The sequence below is a fragment of the Oncorhynchus mykiss genome, chromosome 6, assembly GCF_013265735.2.
Source record: "Oncorhynchus mykiss isolate Arlee chromosome 6, USDA_OmykA_1.1, whole genome shotgun sequence".
Taxonomy (NCBI): Eukaryota; Metazoa; Chordata; class Actinopteri; order Salmoniformes; family Salmonidae; genus Oncorhynchus; species Oncorhynchus mykiss.
Window position 1 is genome coordinate 18,058,900 of NC_048570.1, and position 20,182 is coordinate 18,079,081.

Here is a 20,182-nt window from a genome sequence, read left to right on the forward strand (position 1 = left end):
CACTGAACTGAGAAGAACACACAAAATGCAGAGCTCCAGTAACCAAATCAGTGACAGTGGGGGAACTCAATCTAGGAAGTGGAGGTACTTTGATGAATACACAATAGAGAATTTGTGAAGCTGTGATGAATTCTGTTAGACAGAAAAAGCCTAGTTTTATCTCAATAGAGATAGTTACAACATAGGAGTTATATTTAATTTGTTTTTTCGATGTTGAGCTCATGACCTGCCACTTCTTCCTCACCTGTCGTGCTTGTTCTCCTGTGCAGCGCGGAGCAGATCCTGGATGTTCTTGGTGATCTGCTCTGTCTTGCGAATGACATCCTCGGTGCTGGGGAGCGCAGAGTCTGGCTCGGCTTCAAGATCATCCAGTTCAGGGATGGAGCTGCCCTCCCCAAGCCAGCCACTGCTCCTAAGCCTCCCCCTCCTGCCCACACTGCCAGGGGGGGGAGAGACAGCGAAATTAAGGATGTTACTACAATCTCTGCACCCTTACATCCAGACCTAACTTTCACCACCTGATGTGTAACACTGGAAGCAGTGGCAACTTTGAAGGGCCGATTTCAAATCTGACAGTGTGCCTTTGCTTTGTGTGGCTTGTATCAGTGAATTAGCTGTCCGTGCACACAGAAGTGTGTGTGTTCCTACCCTGAGTCCTCCAACTCAGAGTCATTGGTTGTGTTGTCATAGTCACCGTCTGACATGCTGCTCTGTTTCTCCATCTTAGAGGCCTAACATGAGAGGGAGAGAAAGGAGAGTAAAACAAATTGTCACTGTGACAAATACCAATGAAAATGCAAGCAAGAACTGCCAATGCATCATACAAAATAGTTTCTAGTGGTATAGCACAAACCATTACATCATACCTAGGCATAAACGTAAATAGAAACTTGGACAGAAATTTTCTTAAACAGTTTCACTAACAACTTACAGTATAGTATGTATGGCAGTGACAAATTGAATGAACTAAAACCATGGGAAAGAAACACAAAGACGACAATGCATAAAACAAGTCAACATCGAAAGCAAAACAGAGAAGCCTTTTGAATTTCATTGCCAGGGTTAGTAAAAAGAGGTTATCCGGGGTTCAAAACTGTTTTAGTTTTTTTGCCCTCAATATGAAACCTATCCAAATTGGTAACATTTGCAAATTCAATGTCGATAGGCTACTGTAATAGAAACCACACTGGTTGATTGATTGGTACCATGCCAAGTTGGGATGCTAGGCTTGTCCAATGTCAATGAAAACCTTTGAACTCCTGCTAGTAAAAGACGGAGACTCGTAGACAATATTAAAACTAACAAAGTAATAGCCTAAACCATGGCAGGGAATGAAGTGCCAAATGTAGTCCAGGAAAAGCTTCAAACACTGCCATGCTGGCTGCACCCTTTTTAAAATGCACACTCCAAGACAGATGAAGTCAGGGAATGACTGGATATCTATCAGACAAACAACCTCCAATGAATTACATCAGAACCATGATCCATTCTTTTCCAGAGCTCTGATCCAAGACTTTCATTCAGAGTCATAAATTTCATGACATCATGGAATCAAGGTTCTGATTAATTTGGGTCAAAAGCTTAAAAGCTGCACTGAGTCATCGACTGAGGCGATGCTGATGGAGGTGCTGGATAACAAATGTATCTGACCATTTAAAGTTAACTGTGCTCAATACTGTATACTACGTGCTCCATCCAGCCTGTAAGCATTGTGTGCTGCGTCACAAGACTGGTGGATAATAGCTTTACTCTAGTATCAGATTGGAAGCTTGGGCGCACAGCACTGACCCTGCACTGTCGCGTCCTTGCACATTCCTCGCTCTTTCAGCAGAGAAGAGAAACTATGTAGAAGCAGTGAGTTTCAAAGAAAAGAGCAGAGACAAACACCCAAAGGGGGACACAGGCCACATACAATAGTTACATACCCTTTCCAGCCTAGCCCAATAGACCCGATCAAAAAACATCCTCTTCCTGTCTGCAGGGCAAGATGCCACAGCCCACACAAACACAATACAGCAAACTGCTGAAAGTGGGGTTAGCTTGTACAAGTGTTTTGTCAATTTCTTTACCACTGGGTTTGAAGTTTTACACATTGGTCAGTCAAAGGCCCTGTCCAGAAATAACCCCTAGCCCTTATGCACTTGTGGAGATCTGAGAGCTTCCCCTTGCCCACTGATAGGTTAGATAGAATTGTTAATATATTGCTTAACCTTCACCAGATCTCCACAAGTGTCTAGGGGGTAGGGGCTAAGGGCTGTTTGCTTCTGAACAGGTCCCATCTCTTGGTGCGGGACAGACTCCTGGATAACCGGTGAGTTTAGATGTTACTAGAGGCGAGGGAGGGCATGCTGGATGACGTTTACTGGGCAACGGCCATGTGCTGGTTAGAGGGAGAAAAGAGGTCATCAAGTTTAAAAGTATTGCAAAATTTTAGCTTGGAATGTGGAAGGAATTTGCATTAGGAATGAGGAATTTGGGAAAATGGGAAAATTCTCAATAGGCTGACTTCAACTGGCAACTGGTCTCACGGAGGGTAGGCAAACCTTTGCATTGAGATGGGTGTGTGATCTTGGCGCATAGTGCTGCTTCATTGAAAACACTCTAGCTGATTGTAACAGGCATGATGAGGACAATGATCGTGGAGATGTATGGGTGGTTGTGGTGGAGATTATATATACACACACACAAAAGTATGTGGACACCCCTTCAAATTAGTGATTTCTGATATTTCAGCCACACCGGTTGCTGACAGGTACATTCAAAATAGAGCACACAGCCACATTATCTCCATAGACAAAAAAATTGGCAGTACAATGGCCTTACTGAAGAGCTCAGTGACTTCAACGTGGTACAGTCATAGGATGCTACATTTCCAACAAATCAGTTCGTCAAATTTCTGCCCTGCGAGAGCTGTCCTGATCAACTGTATGGGCTGTTATTGTGAAGTGGAAATGTCTAGAAGCAACAACGGCTCAGACGGAAAGTGGTAGGCCACACAAGCTAACAGAATGGGAACGCAGAGTCCTGAAGCTCGTAAAAACCATGTGTCTTCGGTTGCAACACTCACTACCGAGTTCCAAACTGCCTCTGGAAGCAAAGTCAGCTGTTTGTTGGGAGCTTCATGAAATGGGTTTTCATGGCCGAGCAGCCGCACACAAGCCTAAGATCACCATGCACAACGCCAAGCGTTGGCTGGAATGGTGTAAAGCCTGACGCCATTGGACTCTGGAGCAGTGGAAACGCGTTCAGTGATGAATCACGCTTCACCATCTGGCAGTCCGACGGACGAATCTGGGTTTAGCGGATGCCAGGAGAACGCTACTTGCCTAATGCATAGTGCCAACTGTAAAGTGGAGGAGGAATAATAGAATGGGGATATTTTTCATGGTTCAGGCTAGGCCCCTTAGTTCCAGTGAAGGGAAATATTAAAGCTACAGCATACAATGACATTCTAGACGATTCTGTGCTTCCAACTTTGTGGCAACAGTTTGGAGAAGGCCCTTTCCTGTTCCAGCGTGCACAAAGCGAGGTTCATATAGAAATGGTTTGTCGAGATTGGTGTGGAAGAACTTGACTGGCCTGCATAGAACCCTGACCTCCACCCCATCGAACACCTTTGGGATGAATTGGAACGCTGACTGCGAGAAAGACCTAATCGCCCAACATCAGTTCCCGACCTCACTAATGCTCGTGGCTGAAGGAAAGCAAGTCCCCACAGCAATGTTCCAACATCTAGTGGAAAGCCTTCACAGAAGAGTGGAGGCTGTTATAGCAGCAAACGGGGGACCAACTCCATATTAATGCCCATGATTTTGGAATGAGATGTTCGACAAGCAGGTGTCCACATACTTTTGGTCATGTAGTGTGGTGGTAGAGATACTTCACACAAGCTCTGTGAGGCACAAGAAGTAAGAATGCTCTGACTTCTGCGGTGGCGGGCATCGTAGACGTCACCAGGACCCTGAAAGCCAGGTCCTGGTGACGTCCCTGGAGACCTATATGGGTGGTGGTGGTGGTGCTAGAGATATGTATGAGTGGTGTAACGAAGGCAGCCCATGGGGTGGTGGCTTGGCTCATGCAACAGGACAGGTAGGGAGGAAGCAGCATATGAAGGACAAAAGGAGGGAGGGAGGAGAAGGGCTCCCAATGGATTTGCTGTGTCAAGAGGCATGGACCAAGTGAGGAGGTACTTAACCCTTTGAGCACTTTCGTCCTGTGACCAGGACAGGGTGGATGGGAAGGAGGGGAGGGATGAAGAGGTCACAAAAGCACCCCTTCCCATCTAGAAAAGGGTTCAAATTATATGTAAAAATTAAAATAAAATTAAAATAAGAATTGTTAGTGCTCCCATGAACAAAGACTTAATGCAAGTAACAGTGTTTGGGAGTACTAAAATACATTTTTAATAAAAACAAATCTTTAAGAAACCAAAATCAAAGTAAGAATGAAGAAAACCATAAAATGTGATGATAAATGAGACTGTATGACAAGACATTTGACTTGAATAACTGCATTACAATCATTGCCATGTTGGATCTGGGAATACTGGACCTCATCCCATACCTAGAACATTTTAAACATCTAGACAATGAACATATTCTACCTTTGATACTGCATAGTACAAGATTGTTTCATAGCAATATTGAAAGGGGCATTCCGGGATTCGAAAAACAACAAGGCAGTCACTCCACCACTTGTTTTTGTAAACACCTGAGTGGTGGGGCTAGATAAATGCAACCATTATAAAATCCATAGACAGAAGGAAAGACCATCAATGAGGTAAAAAAGTATAGTTTTAACCATGTTCTGCAGCTACAGGCTACAGCAGGGTTTATTCAAATCTTACCCTACGAAGTCCGGAGTACTGCTGGTTTTCTGTTCTACCTAAACATTAAAATTGCACCCACCAGGTGTCCCAGGTCTAAATCAGTCCCTGATTACAAGGGATGAATGGAAAAAAGCAGTGGAACTGGCTTCGATGGGTAGATTTATAATTACATTGTTCACAAACAATGGAGGAAAGCAAACTTATATTTTGGGTTCTGATAGAGTAGGACACGAAAATTTGCTCCGACAGTGAGTCACGTGGCTGCGGCTCGCTATATAAAGCAGGCAGACCGGCATCAACACTTTCAATTACTATTCGATTGAATGTTAGAATGACAAAAACGAGTGACCTAAGCGACCGAGCGTGATATGATCATCGGTGCCAGACGCGCCAGATTCAGTTTCTCATAAACAGCCGTCCTCCTGAGCTTGTTATGCACGACAGTGTCTAGGGTTTACAGAGAATGGTGCAACAAATAAAAAACATCCAGTCAGCGGCAGTCCTGTGGGCGAAAACAGCTCGTTGATGAGATCGAAAGGAGAATGGCAAGAACCAGGCGGGCGACAAATAACCGCGCAGTACAACAGTCGTGTGCAGAAACGGCATCTCAGAACGCACAACTCGTCGATCCTTGTCACGGATGGGCTATTGCATCAGACGAACACACCGGGTTCCACACCTATCAGCTAGAAACAAGAAAAAGCGGCTCCAGTGGGCAAGCGATCAACAATACCAGACAATTGAGGAGTGGAAAAACATTGCCTGGAACATAACAGTGAGTTCGGTTTAGTCTGCACTGTCTGCACAGTCCTCAGACCTCTACCCAATAGAGCATCTTTAGGATGAGATGGAACAGGCTGTTCACAGCATGAATGTACCACCGTCCAATCTGCAGCAACTGCATGATGCCATCACGTCAGCATGGACCAACATCCCTGTGGAACGTTCCAGACACCTTGTAGAATGCCCCAAAGAATTCAGTCTGTTCTGGAGGCAAAGGGGGGTTTGACCTGGTACTAGATGGGTGTACCTAAAATCATCCAGTGAGTGGAGATGTACCAATCCCGGAATGCCTCTCGAAATACCAGAACAGTTTAGTTCAATTACAAAAACACCAAATTCCTTTTGTTTAAAAATGAATTTATACACACCAGGATTTAGAACCATAAATTAATGTTAGTTCAAGGGTTCAAACTTTTTTTTGCCCGCCGACCCCATTTCAGTATAAATAAAGTAATGTAACCAATGGCCAATGTGAATTTTATTTATTTATTGGGGGTATGACAATCTATTGCAAATCAGTCTGACACCATTTTTGACAGTATCTCAAGCTGAAGGTTTGAAGAGACTGAAATGCATCAGAAAGGTAGTTCAGAAGATCATAATGATTTTTTATGGTCTTCTGTGTTGAAAAGAACACCATCATTGATGACGTTCTTCTCCCCCCTTCTGTTTTAGTGCTTGGTCTTGTGCACTTGTTTTAATAAAGATTGTGGGCATTGTAGAGGGAAACAGAAGACATGAGTTTTATCTTTCAGTGACAGGGTCATAATATTTTGTAGCTTAAACAGTTCAAACGGTAGAGCCATATTTGTAGGCAGAAAACAAAAACCGCTCTGTTTATTACAACCACATCTAGCGACTACTGGAGGTTATTGACGTAAACCCAGTTCTATCAACCAAGCGTGAGTTTCTCTCACGACCCCATTTCCAAATCACCACATGAGGTCGCGAGCCTAGTTTGGGAAATTCTGTGTTAGTTTGTCATGGAGACATAAAAATAAAAAAAACTCTGAACATTTTTTATGGGATGTTAATGTTTAATGCTTATTTGAAATGAGATACAAACCTTCCAAATATTTCAGATTGAAATTAAAATAACAAGTGTGATTCTGACATCTTTCATATTGTCTGAGACAATGTTTGAACAGAGAGTACTCCAAGGGCCCTGTTCAAATACCTTAAAATGCACCCATCACAGATCTAACACACTAAGATTTCTGAAAGCAATTGAGTGGAAATGCTTTCACATATCTACGCACCTATAGATCTGTGATTATCTTAAAGGGATAGTTCACCCAAATTACAAAATGATACATTAGTTTCCTTACCCTGTAAGCAGTCTATTGACAAGGTATGACAGCAATCCATGCTTTGTTTTGATTTGTTATGGTACCAATATCAGCATTTTTTTTTGCACCATGTTCAAATCTATGAGCTTCACAATCAATTTGAGATTATTTCGGATGATACAGATGTTAATATCGGTACCGTGACTTGAATAGGATTTGTGCCACAAATGCTAACACATTAGCATTTGGAAACAGTGCCAGGGAAACTAAACCAAAGCATGGATTGCTGTCATACATTGTCCATAGACTGCTTATAGGGTAAGAAAACCAATATGTAATTTGGTGAACTATCCCTTTAAAGAAAGGGAGAAGATGGATGCATTCTAAAAGGTCTTGGAACACAGCCTAGGAAACACTGTGGAAACCAACAGCCCAGAGAAGAATCCTATGAGACTGCAGGCATTCAGAGCAGACACAGAGTTGAGACTAGCTGCCTGTGACCTGTGTGCTTGACATTGTATTGGCTGATTATCACTATCAGGTTCAAGATGCCAAATAACAGCTACCAGCAAACACTACAGTACACCAAAGAAAAACAGAAAAATAAATTAAAAGCAGAAAGGAAAACGGAAGATATAAAAAAATATTTAAAAAGGCTGCAGGAAAAGAGAATGAGAAATGGTTGAGGAGACTACAAGAAGATGGAGATGGGAGAGCGAATGGCAAAGGAGGCTGGCTGCGGGATATTTACTTACATGAGGTGGGAGGAAGGGTTGCAGGGTGGGGATACCCTCCTCTGGGTAGGGGGTCTCCCCCTTGGGGAGGTAGGGCTTCAGGCCCGAGCCAGTCTCATAAATAGACATGGACATGGGCCGGCTGGCCCGCGCTGACTGCCGGCGCTTCATGGCCGAGGGGCTGGAGGAAGGAGGGTCAGTGTACTCTGACCCACTGCTGATGGGGACCTGATAGATATGGGTGGTTGGGCCCTGTCGCCTGAGAGACGTGTTCTCGCTTTGCAGAGAATGCAGCTGGAAGAGACGGGTCAGCAAATACACTAAAAGGGCGCTTTTCTTATCAGCAAGCAAGGTGTTTAAGTTTTCTAGCTTTAACGCATGCTTTATTCTCCACGGGGCGAATCCTAACTTTCACTTAAGTTGAATTTCACTTGCCATGAATTGGTGTCAATGGGAGACTAAGTGAAAGTTAAGATTTGCCCCCATTTCTCTACTTCTAAATGGTTGATTTCCGGTGTTGGGAACCGTCAGCATCAATCTGTACTAAGCTAAGTCCAATGTTATAGGCTACTACTTATGTCTTTATAACATGCTAATTAAAATAGTTAATCTTCTTGTTAATCATGTCCCCCCCTGGTGTTACTCATGCTAGGCATTCGAAAAACTCCACTCAAATCACAGCAAGAGAAAGCAGAAAGGGCACCAGGCAAGCCAGGCAGTTCAGATAGCTCCCGTCTCTGTTTGAGATGATTGACAGATAAGATATGAGTACCAGGGACAAAAATTGTGTGCCAGGGATGCCCAGACAGTGGCAGAGAGGCATCCAGAAAATACAAAGACCCTGTTAGATCTTGATAGTCAAAGAGATATGACCCCATCAGTGTTCTCCATCTTGTGCAATTGCATTATCTGGTTCATAGAGTTGGAAAGAGGGCACACCCCCACTTTTCCAATATTGCTCCTGTGACAGCACGAGGAACATCACTGACTGGTTGATTCTGAATGGTCAGATAGCTAGCAACAATGACAAGAATTTGACTTGTGGGGAAACGTAGGTGTCTCATTTCAGCTTGTATCTGGTTAGTGATACCATGTCTTGCTTTTAGGTGTTTTGACTGATATCATGGCTATGCGAATATGGATAGAATTTGCTAGCTAGCTAACCAACAACTGTAACAATGTATTTGCGAGACAACAAGTGCTCATGGTGCAAATGTATTTATGTTTTCAATAAACATTTGGAGACTAAATATAGTTTACATGTTGTCAACAGTCTAAGCCAACCCCATCTGTTTTGCCGCATAGTTGCACACGCATGGGTATTGTTGCTAAACAACCAACCCGTCTACAGTGGGCTTTCAATTTTAAAGTAGTACATTTCTTATTCTTCTACTTCTATGAGATTACTAGTGGTTCATAAACAAAATGAAGAGATGCATACCGCCACCTACCGTGCTGGAGTTTATATAGTCTGAACGGGCATAAACCCAAGTTTGTTGATTTACTGCCACCTGCCGTGCTGGAATGTTTTCTCAGGAGTAAAATTAATTGGCTGATCCCTCCTACTGACCTGGATGGAATTCTGTGATCCAATTGAACCCATAGGAAGTCCCACTCAGTTGACTAGTTTAAAACAGTGTAAGACCTCAATGACGCTGCACATTCCAAAACAGGCTTTTGCAAGTGCGCACTCTATCCAACTCTATGGTCTGGTTGAAATCTAATGCAGGGTGAAGTGTGCCATTTCATTCATAGAGGGCAAGGGGGAAGTTCTCTGACAGCTAAGACAGAGTATCCTATCAGTTAAAACAATGCCAGCCCACATAGCTAAATCACATACTGTACACATCCACCACTGAGGAATCCCAGTTTGGCTTGTACTGTTTGTCCCATAGAACAATAGTATTCACGACCCAGGGCAAAGTGGTTCAAAGCCACGATCCGGAGCCTGTATGGCTGCTGTGGCTACAAAAACAGCTATTCAAAACAGCTCACCACCTTGTAAAGGCATTCCCCATATTTCTAGGGTTTCTCAAATCGGTCCTTTTAAAGGCCGTTTGTCACACCATGTACGCTTTTTAGGTCGACAGGCAGCTGTTGATTGGAGGAAATTATAGTTTGGTCTATTCCAAATCAAGTGGTGGGACTGCTGTTGAGCTGAAACAAACTCCGGATTGTGGGATTTAGTATGATACATTATTGGGGTCATAGAGGTAGGGAAGACTCCAGGTTAGAGCAAAACATTCTGTTAACACCCACTATGCTGAACTCTGGAAGTGACTGTACTCCTGGGCTGTAAATAATATTTACCACAACAGAGGAACAATGGGACCTTTTCGTTTGACAAGGTAAATGTGGCACCTGTGTAAAAGTAAGACCGGTGTGATCTCACACCTTCAAGTGGACAATTCTGATGAGCGACATTTTTTTTTTTAAGTGTAAAAACAAAAACCCTTATTAAAAATGACCGATGCTATGCTTGCTATGTTAGTCACTGTGGGAACGACAAGGGGATGGAAACTCACAGTGCGAGTGATGTCATGCTGATTACTTGAGCATGCCTGTTAGTCATACCATATGAAATAACATGGGTTTTACTGTATCATACACTGTATTCAGGGGAGGAGGGATATGGTTTTCCACAATGCAGTGGCGCAAGAATGCATCTATTTAACACAAGTAAAAAAAATAAAAATAATAATAATAATAATAAGTCAAGCTATAGAAGCCATTGTCTGAACATGGACTGAAACATGCTGTCCCAAACGGTGGAGCAAGAGGGAGAGTCTTGCCTTGCAGGAGAACCTCCCCAGCAGTCTGGTGGTTACTGGTTAGGACCCTCATAAGAAGGGTGGGGAGGTTACTGCATGGGGGAGGGACCAGAGCTCGGCTGACCAACCACAGTGCCTCCCCGAGTCCAGCCCTCCATCTCATCGGCCAAGAGGCGGACGGACCGGACCGGTGGTGTTAGTGATCTGATTGGTGGATCTCTGCAGTGGGTGGTACCTTTTTCTGCATCAGTCGCAGTTCGCCGCTTAAGTTGCTGTTGACCTTCATCAGCTGCTTGATCTTGGCCTCCGAGGCAGACAGGGCGTGCTTCACCTCCAGGAACTCCTGCACCGTGACAGGTCCGTCTGACAGGTCCGAGTCCAGACTCTGTAGAGGAAAAAGTCAGCGATTGAAAAGCCAGACTGCAGGTGCTCAATTTCAGTTTCCATACAGTCCTGTACTTGAAATCCTTTACTTGGTTTGCGTGCTACGCCATCGCGTTAGTTACCTTGGTCCGGTCCTTGCCCGAGGGTGGCTCCTGATCCGTGTCCTCGTCAGAGGCCACACTGTCGTAGTCCGGCTGGTCATTGTCCAGACCCTCACTGCCGCGCCGGATGCTCACGCTTTTTAGGATAAGTTCAATGTTTTCTGTAAGCACAAAGCAGCAAATGAGAAAATAAATAAAATGGGGCACCTTTCTCATTTCGTCGAAAGAACAATTTTGATTGCATGCGTGTGAGCTATGTGCGTGTGAGAGAGAGGTAGTAGATCCATTATTGTCCAGTACTCTACCTTTGGGACTCGTCGTAGAGTTTCCCAGCTGTCGACGCTTCGCGTCACTTAATATGTCGATGACAAGTGTTGCAAATTCATGTGCATTGAATCTCGCAAGTTTTTGCCGTCCCTGGAGAAAGAAATATTATACATAATGTATCCTTTCCTATTGCATCTGATGACATTTCCTGATGTATTTATTTACTTACTTACTCGTTTGACATCTTACTGCATTGTTAGGACCTGGTAATATAAGCATTTTTCTGCACCCACTATAACGTCTGCTAAACGGTGTACGTGAACAATAAACTTTCATTTGAAACTGAGAGAACCGGTCATATTTAAAGGGAGGGAGAAAAACAGAGGGGAGAATATACAGTTGAAACAAAAGTATCTATATCCACAGTATGCAGCAGGCTTGCCTGGTTTCGTGTTGATGAGTACTCTGGGTTCACAGGAAGGAAAGGCACCACGGTGGTGTCTGTCACCAGCGTGCTGTGGTTCTGTGTTGCCAGCCATACTGTGCAGAACATAGGGGTGTTGCATCAAGGCCATGTTTATTAGGAAACGTAAACAGAAAACTTTTTGCAACAGGAAACAAAAAATGCCTGTTTCTTATTGGACAAGTCAAGGTAGTCCCTCCCAGTTTCAGTCGGTTTTCTTCAGTTTGTTGCCTAATGAACACCATCAAGATGTTTAACTGGACATGGTGGACTAAATGCTAAGAAACATGCACTGATGTTACTCCACATCACTGTCGGTCCCTCAGTGTGTCTTACCTGCATCCGTCTCCCGTCTGTCCACCTCGTCATACACGTCCATCGCCAGCTCCTCAAACAAATGATTACTGAGCTGAAATGAAATTTGTGAGAAATCAAACCAGAACTAGTTCTATGATATGCTTTGGTTACATTATATGCGTCTCTATGCATTATGTACTGTATGATATTACAATCAAAACCTGAATGACTAGAACACTTACAGACTGGAGTTTCTTCTTGGCTGCCTTTGCCAGTTCTGATAAATCTAAACTGCTGTAGATGGGAAAAAAATACATCTGCTTAGCCTCTGATTTAGAATGGGAGGGAAAATGGTCAAATCGCATTATGATCAAATACTTACATGTTCCTTATCCATCAAAAGAGAGCAATACAAAAAGAGAACATGCTTCATTTGAGTTCAAATACCAGAACTATGCTATAATAAGACCAGAAATGTCAGATTTTTCTCAGATATGCATTATTATAACAATGATTTTGTTGTTTTAACTATGAAACAACTGTTTTGGCCTATTTCCTGTCATGCTTGTTACAAAAAGCCACAGAACATGTCCTGGCAGGCCCAAGAGTTGGATTGCACGGTCAAAGAAACAGCTCATGGTTTATATATATATATATTTATCTAAGAATGATTCCCATAAAGTGATATATTTCATTAGTCTGGTCCCAGATCTGTTTAAGCTTTTTTGACAAATCCTCTGGTTGCCATTTGGCATGACAACAAACATAGGGGTTGGCTATACAGCACAAACAGTCTGGGACCAGAATAGTATATTATGCATTGACCTACACAATGCTTCCTTACCTGTCGGCCATCTGTGGGACGATGAAGTGTTGGCCATTTTTATGATCTGAAAGCAAGCACGGACATAATATGGATTGTTGTGATCTGAACTCATGGGAGTTACCGTATGTGATGTTGAGTAACCCCCGAGACTAGGCTGCAAACATTGAGTGTGTGTTGATTTAGCAAGCAAAAAACTGCAGCTGACAGAGGTTTGTAAAAATGGACACACAAGGCTTGCACCCTAGCTTGAGAAGGCGAAGGACTCTCGTCACTTACCAGGCTTTCTTCCACAGAGATAGAAAGCCAGTCTGTCGGTAAGTTCATACTGAATCTCCACCAGCCTATCAGCCAGGTCATGGTAGCCAGCTTGCCTGAGAAACACACGAGAGAAACCAGTTATGCCTCTTCTTACCCATAACAGCCAGCCTGGTAGCAAAGCCACACTCTTATTTATGACTTGGATAAAAATAAGTTTAATATTCTGAATGGTGAACTATCCCTTTAAAAGGCTGGATGCTGCAGTACCTTGCATAGTCAATGGGAGTCTTGGCGCTGGTGTCGGGGGCGCCGGGGTCGGCCCCGTAGACTGTCAGCAGCTCGGCCTGAAACACCTGGCCTGCCTTGGCAGCCACATGCAGCGGCGTATTCCCTTTTTCCTGAAGGAAAGATAAGACACCACCCATACGGGAACAATTAAAACTAGGAAGAAAGAAAGACTTCAACACATAGATAGGGTGTGAGAAAGGGTAAGGGTCTGTTCACACTGCTTGCGGCATAAACACTGTGCCACAAAAGGTTAAACCTATGAAAATAATTCCTTTTTGGAATGTTTTTTTTCCACAAGCAGTGTTCTATTAAGTTGCTCTTGTACCTGTGAGCAAAACAGTAATACTGGTAGTAAAAATGTAGTATTAACATGCTGTTAAGGATATGTTTAGAAGCTAGATAGGGGAGAAATGAGATGAGTGATCATAGAGTCTTACTGGGTGAAAGAAGTTGGCCTGGGCTCCCAGAGAGAGTAACCTCAGACATGTCTCCAGGTTACCAGTTCGGACACTGGAGTGAAGTTGCTGAGAGAAAATAAAATCAACATCTATTAGTAAAATATTGCTCATTCAAGCCAAATAAACCTTCATTAGCACAGAGTGGCCGAGATCTCACCTTGCTTAAGTCCTTGGCAGTGAAGCTGTCGTCATCTCGACAAGGCATCCGGTGGACAAACGCCAGCATTTGGTATTTGGCCTTTATGAACTCTGTCTTATTTGGGCTATGGGAATGACAAAAAGAAGAGGGGGTAAACAGCAGAGAAATGGAGTAAAGAGCCTCGTGGGAGGATATCCAGCACTTCAATTTCAAGCAACACTCACTCTTAAGTTCCCAATACCCTTGTCACACTATCGTGCTGACCCAAACCAGCACTTTGGAGAATGTGTAACCAGGTCAATGCAGTTTAGCATGGTTCGTATCAGCTCAGTAGTGTGAAAAGGGTACTAGTGCAACTGGGCCAAATGTCCCTCCTTCACTTGTGAATAAGTGTACACTCCTGGCTCACTAAGCAGCCATCAAACACATGACTCACTGTACTTTGTCCTGAGGGTTGGCCTTGCGTTTCCCACTCATCACAGACGCTGGGTCCAGTAGAGAGTGTTCCCATATCGAATTTGCACTGTTGTTGTATAACATCTGAACCATCTGATTAAAAGACAAAGATATGATCAATTAAACTAAACATACCAACAGCCTGTTCTATCACAAAAGCAGAAAAGGGGATAACTTTGACCACAGTAAAGGGGTGTGTGTGTGTGTGTGGGTGTGTGTTGGGGATCTTACCTGTAGCTGTGTAGGAGCCCATGGTGTGTGAGTCAGGTGACGCACTTGGGAGCTGTGTCTGCCCAGACTCCGATGAACACTACAGCACTCGTCGCAGATCAACACGCCCCTGTTCACAGAGGCCCAGCGAGGCTCTAAGCATAAAGGAAACAAATACATACCTACAGTAAATACGTACGTACATACATACATACATACATACATACATACCTACAGTAAATACGTACATACATACATACATACATACAGTGGGGAGAACAAGTACAGTGCCTTGCGAAAGTATTCGGCCCCCTTGAACTTTGCGACCTTTTGCCACATTTCAGGCTTCAAACATAAAGATATAAAACTGTATTTGTTTGTGAAGAATCAACAACAAGTGGGACACAATCATGAAGTGGAACGACATTTATTGGATATTTCAAACTTTTTTAACAAATCAAAAACTGAAAAATTGGGCGTGCAAAATTATTCAGCCCCCTTAAGTTAATACTTTGTAGCGCCACCTTTTGCTGCGATTACAGCTGTAAGTCGCTTGGGGTATGTCTCTATCAGTTTTGCACATCGAGAGACTGACATTTTTCCCATTCCTCCTTGCAAAACAGCTCGAGCTCAGTGAGGTTGGATGGAGAGCATTTGTGAACAGCAGTTTTCAGTTCTTTCCACAGATTCTCAATTGGATTCAGGTCTGGACTTTGACTTGGCCATTCTAACACCTGGATATGTTTATTTTTGAACCATTCCATTGTAGATTTTGCTTTATGTTTTGGATCATTGTCTTGTTGGAAGACAAATCTCCGTCCCAGTCTCAGGACTTTTGCAGACTCCATCAGGTTTTCTTCCAGAATGGTCTTGTATTTGGCTCCATCCATCTTCCCATCAATTTTAACCATCTTCCCTGTCCCTCTTCGCTGCATCTCTGATCAGTCTTCTCCTTGTATGAGCTGAAAGTTTAGAGGGACGGCCAGGTCTTGGTAGATTTGCAGTGGTCTGATACTCCTTCCATTTCAATATTATCGCTTGCACAGTGCTCCTTGGGATGTTTAAAGCTTGGGAAATCTTTTTGTATCCAAATCCGGCTTTAAACTTCTTCACAACAGTATCTCGGACCTGCCTGGTGTGTTCCTTGTTCTTCATGATGCTCTCTGCGCTTTTAACGGACCTCTGAGACTATCACAGTGCAGGTGCATTTATACGGAGACTTGATTACACACAGGTGGATTGTATTTATCATCATTAGTCATTTAGGTCAACAATGGATCATTCAGAGATCCTCACTGAACTTCTGGAGAGAGTTTGCTGCACTGAAAGTAAAGGGGCTGAATAATTTTGCACGCCCAATTTTTCAGTTTTTGATTTGTTAAAAAAGTTTGAAATATGCAATAAACGTCATTCCACTTCATGATTGTGTCCCACTTGTTGTTGATTCTTCACAAAAAAATACAGTTTTATATCTTTATGTTTGAAGCCTGAAATGTGGCAAAAGGTCGCAAAGTTCAAGGGGGCCGAATACTTTCGCAAGGCACTGTATTTGATACACTGCCGATTTTGCAGGTTTTCCTACTTACAAAGCATGTAGAGATCTGTAATTTTTATCATAGGTACACTTCAACTGTGAGAGACGGAATCTAAAGCAAAAACCCAGAAAATCACATTGTATGATTTTAAGTAATTAATTTGCATTTTATTGGATGACATAAGTATTTGATCACCTACCATCCAGTAAGAATTCCGGCTCTCACAGACCTGTTAGTTTTTCTTTAAGAAGCCCTCCTGTTCTCCACTCATTACCTGTATTAATTGCACCTGTCCACACATTCAATCAAACAGACTACAACCTCTCCACAATGGCCAAGACCAGAGGGCTGTGTAAGGACATCAGGGATAAAATTGTAGACCTGCACAAGGCTGGGATGGGCTACAGGACAATAGGCAAGCAGCTTGGTGAGAAGGCAACAACTGTTTGCACAATTATTAGAAATTGCTGAAGTTCAAGATGACGGTCAATCACCCTCGGTCTGGGGCTCCATGCAAGATCTCACCTCGTGGGGCATCAATGATCATGAGGAAGGTGAGGGATCAGCCCAGAACTACACGGCAGGACCTGGTCAATGACCTGAAGAGAGCTGGGACCACAGTCTCAAAGAAAACCATTAGTAACACACTACGCCGTCATGGATTAAAATCCTGCAGTGCACGCAAGGTCCCCCTGCTCAAACCAGCGCATGTCCAGGCCCGTCTGAAGTTTGCCAATGACCATCTGGATGATCCAGAGGAGGAATGGGAGAAGGTCATGTGGTCTGATGAGACAAAAATAGAGCTTTTTGGTCTAAACTCCACTCGACGTGTTTGGAGGAGGAAGAAGGATGAGTACAACCCCAAGAACACAATCCCAACCGTGATGCATGGAGGTGGAAACATCATTCTTTGGGGATGCTTTTCTGCAAAGAGGACAGGATGACTGCACCATATTGAGGGGAGGATGGATGGGGCCATGTATCGCCAGATCTTGGCCAACAACCTCTTTCCCTCAGTAAGAGCATTGAAGATGGGTCGTGGCTGGGTCTTCCAGCATGACAACGACCCGAAACACACAGCCAGGGCAACTAAGGAGTGGCTCCGTAAGAAGCATCTCAAGGTCCTGGAGTGGCCTAGCCAGTCTCCAGACCTGAACCCAATAGAACATCTTTGGAGGGAGCTGAAAGTCCGTATTGCCCAGCGACAGCCCCGAAACCTGAAGGATCTGGAGAAGGTCTGTATGGAGGAGTGGGCCAAAATCCCTGCTGTAGTGTGTGCAAACCTGGTCAAGAACTACAGGAAACGTATGATCTCTGTAATTGCAAACAAAGGTTTCTGTACCAAATATTAAATTCTGCTTTTCTGACGTATCAAATACTTATGTCAGGCAATAAAATGCAAATTAATTACTTAAAAATCATACAATGTGATTTTCTGGATTTTTGATTAAGTCTCTCACAGTTGAAGTGTACCTATGATAAAAATTACAAACCTCTAGATGCTTTGTAAGCAGGAAAACCTGCAAAATAGACAGTGTATCAAATACTTGTTCTCTCCACTGTACATACATACATACACACACACACACCTGAATATTTCACCAACTCAATTGCAAAGCCTCATTTGGCTTTTGTTCATTCATTTGTAGTTGAATACACTGAGAAGGACCTGTGGGTGAAAATGCACTGACACAGTGCTTGTCTGATTCTCATCCTAGCCTACAGCTTAATGATCACTCATTACAACTGCCACTTTTCATATCATCTAGAGGCTACATCAGCAGTCACTGTTTGAAATCAATCAAGCCAACACTTACACGGCTTTCCTTGGTTACTGGCACCTTCCTCATGACTGGGCTTTTCCATTGCTCCCCTCACATTCATTATTCAAATCTCTGGCATGCTGCCTTTGGCAGCCAGGCCACTTCACTTCTCACTCAGCTGCAAACTCACTCTGGCCCCAGCCTCTCCATTCTCGTGGCATCCCAGTTGGGCTACACTGACAAGACAGCCGGCCCAGATACACCCTTGGAATCTATATGCCTGAACTGATCCTGCCTGAACGGATCCTGCCTGTAGATAAAGGAAACCCTATTGAGGCTAACATGGAGACAACTTCAGGGCACATTATTCTGATAGCACTAACTTCTATTGACAGACTTTTTTCAAAGCTGTCACATAATTACAATGCAAGTCATATAAGAAATAGCAAATAGCTCCTACAGGCTAAACTGTCCGTTTAGGTAGTGAAGTCATGCAGAGCGCAAAGTGGAAGTTGAACCACATGTCCTCTTTCACTAGCTAACGTCCGTCTAAACAGCCACAAAATATGTGCACATTACAGGATTGTGCACTCCACCGAGCAACGTCTTGGGATGGTAGTCTCATTCTAGGCTCATGATGGGGGTGAGCATGAGAGATTCATCATAGATCACGCAGACCTTCAAAGAGAACCACTAACTGCAGAGAGAACTGAAACTTATTTGAACTTGCACACCGTGCTGCTGGTAAAGTAACAGCAAACACCCAGAGAGAGGAAGGGACAGGCCTACTGAGACAGACTGTATACAAACCATGGAGCAAGACATCATTCACTTTCAGTCTCATCAAAACACAACAACGGCAGTATTAAGGGATGTTAGATTTCTGTATTTTCAGCAGCAGTCTCTTCCCTAGTTTAATTTCAAGGTGTGATGCAAATGACTCCAAAACATAGGCTAATCTGGACCCACTTTGTCAATTGAAACCAACAGGCCAGCTCTTAAGGCAGGGGGCAACAGATGTACCATGAGGACTGCCTTAATGCCCCTGACCTGCATTCTCCTCACCATGTGACCCGATAAGCACAAGGAGAGAAGTGATCTGCTGATCATTATTTCCAGTCAGAGAATGCTCTGTTTTCAACAACTGAGCCCTGGAGTCAGAACTAAGTAGGCTAGGCTGTTTTCTTCTAAACCCCCGTTTATAATGTTTGAGTTGGTTGAGACTTGAGTAGATGTTCACGCCCCCTGGGTAACTTGCTCTTTCACTTCAAAATAGATATATGCAGAACCTTCAGTCAAGAATTCTGTCGAGTACTGCAATGAATGTCTAAATACAGTATCGGTGTCGACAGTGTGTTAGCTTAAACACTATGTGGCATTTCATTGAGATGCATGCTGCTAGCTCATGTTACTGACCAACTTACAATTACTCACTATTGGACAGGAGCGTCATAACATCTAAAATGACTACATTTCACTGACAAACTTACCAACATATAGGTTAACTAACAAACAAAATTGCAACTCATCAGAGAAGCAAATTGCAAAACTGGTCGACTGGGTGACTGCCACTCTGAAATGATGAGTGGCAGTGGGGTTGTCACGTCTCTCTGGCGACAGCTGAAATGTGTGTTGGGGCTGCAGACCAGTCAGGCTCCTGCACCTGGTGTACCGTTCTGCGTCTCTTCCTCTTCCTGCTCAGTGAGATCTGGGTGCTGAGAAGCCCACCCTTTCGTCAACAAGTGTAAAGTGCTGCTAAATTAAAACGCACGTCTGTACCCGCTAAAAATATTCAGACCCCAACAACAACTGGTAACAGCCCCACAGAGGGGCAGTCCAGGCCAACTGGTGTCAGGAGGGAGGGACATAGACACATTTTTAGTAGGACTGTCAGGGAACGGGATATAGGAAAATGCCGAAATGGATATAATGAAGTACAATGAGTGGTAAGATACATTGGGTATGGGCTAGCCTACTTCAGAATGGCTCTAGGCTACTACAGGGCAATTCCACAATAAGAGAATGATACTTAGACTCCGATTTGTCACTTTAAAATGTGTGTCAAACAAAAATCAATGGTTGCAAAGTTAAACAAACCGTACAACTTTCCACATGCACAACTTTGAACAATTTCAACTGAACATTTTATAAAAACAGATTTCCTTGAAGAATAGTGTAGGTACACGGTCTCAGCATAATTCTGTTACTGTAGAATTGCCCTACAGCTTAACCATCGTTCCCAAGTTTAATTGCAAGAGAGTGCCGGCTGGAGGACGAGATTACATACAGCTAGGCCTACTTATTGTCACAATAAATTAGGCTAGGCCTATTT

At 43.5% G+C, this 20,182-nt stretch overlaps 1 protein-coding gene across 11 annotated transcripts in view; it reads right to left on the reverse strand.

Moving 5' to 3' along the window:
• Positions 1–20,182, reverse strand: part of git2a (G protein-coupled receptor kinase interacting ArfGAP 2a) — a 28,276-nt gene that overhangs the window by 2,249 nt on the left and 5,845 nt on the right. For 3 of the 11 annotated variants that reach the window (XM_021605414.2, XM_021605408.2, XM_021605412.2), the window contains exons 2-19: positions 14,574–14,707; positions 14,323–14,435; positions 13,905–14,010; positions 13,727–13,813; positions 13,269–13,399; positions 13,020–13,114; positions 12,762–12,807; positions 12,300–12,305; positions 12,160–12,211; positions 11,957–12,029; positions 11,600–11,697; positions 11,196–11,307; positions 10,912–11,051; positions 10,641–10,790; positions 7,656–7,928; positions 4,196–4,282; positions 649–731; positions 245–436 (exon numbers count right to left, since the gene is read on the reverse strand). In XM_021605414.2, the coding sequence (XP_021461089.1) occupies positions 245–436; positions 649–731; positions 4,196–4,282; positions 7,656–7,928; positions 10,641–10,790; positions 10,912–11,051; positions 11,196–11,307; positions 11,600–11,697; positions 11,957–12,029; positions 12,160–12,211; positions 12,300–12,305; positions 12,762–12,807; positions 13,020–13,114; positions 13,269–13,399; positions 13,727–13,813; positions 13,905–14,010; positions 14,323–14,435 (1,844 nt within the window). In that variant the 5' untranslated portion in view covers positions 14,574–14,707. The remainder of the gene's footprint in view (positions 1–244; positions 437–648; positions 732–4,195; positions 4,283–7,655; positions 7,929–10,640; positions 10,791–10,911; positions 11,052–11,195; positions 11,308–11,599; positions 11,698–11,956; positions 12,030–12,159; positions 12,212–12,299; positions 12,306–12,761; positions 12,808–13,019; positions 13,115–13,268; positions 13,400–13,726; positions 13,814–13,904; positions 14,011–14,322; positions 14,436–14,573; positions 14,708–20,182) is intronic. The other 8 variants (XM_021605411.2, XM_021605415.2, XM_021605409.2 and 5 more) reach the window with 5 other exon arrangements.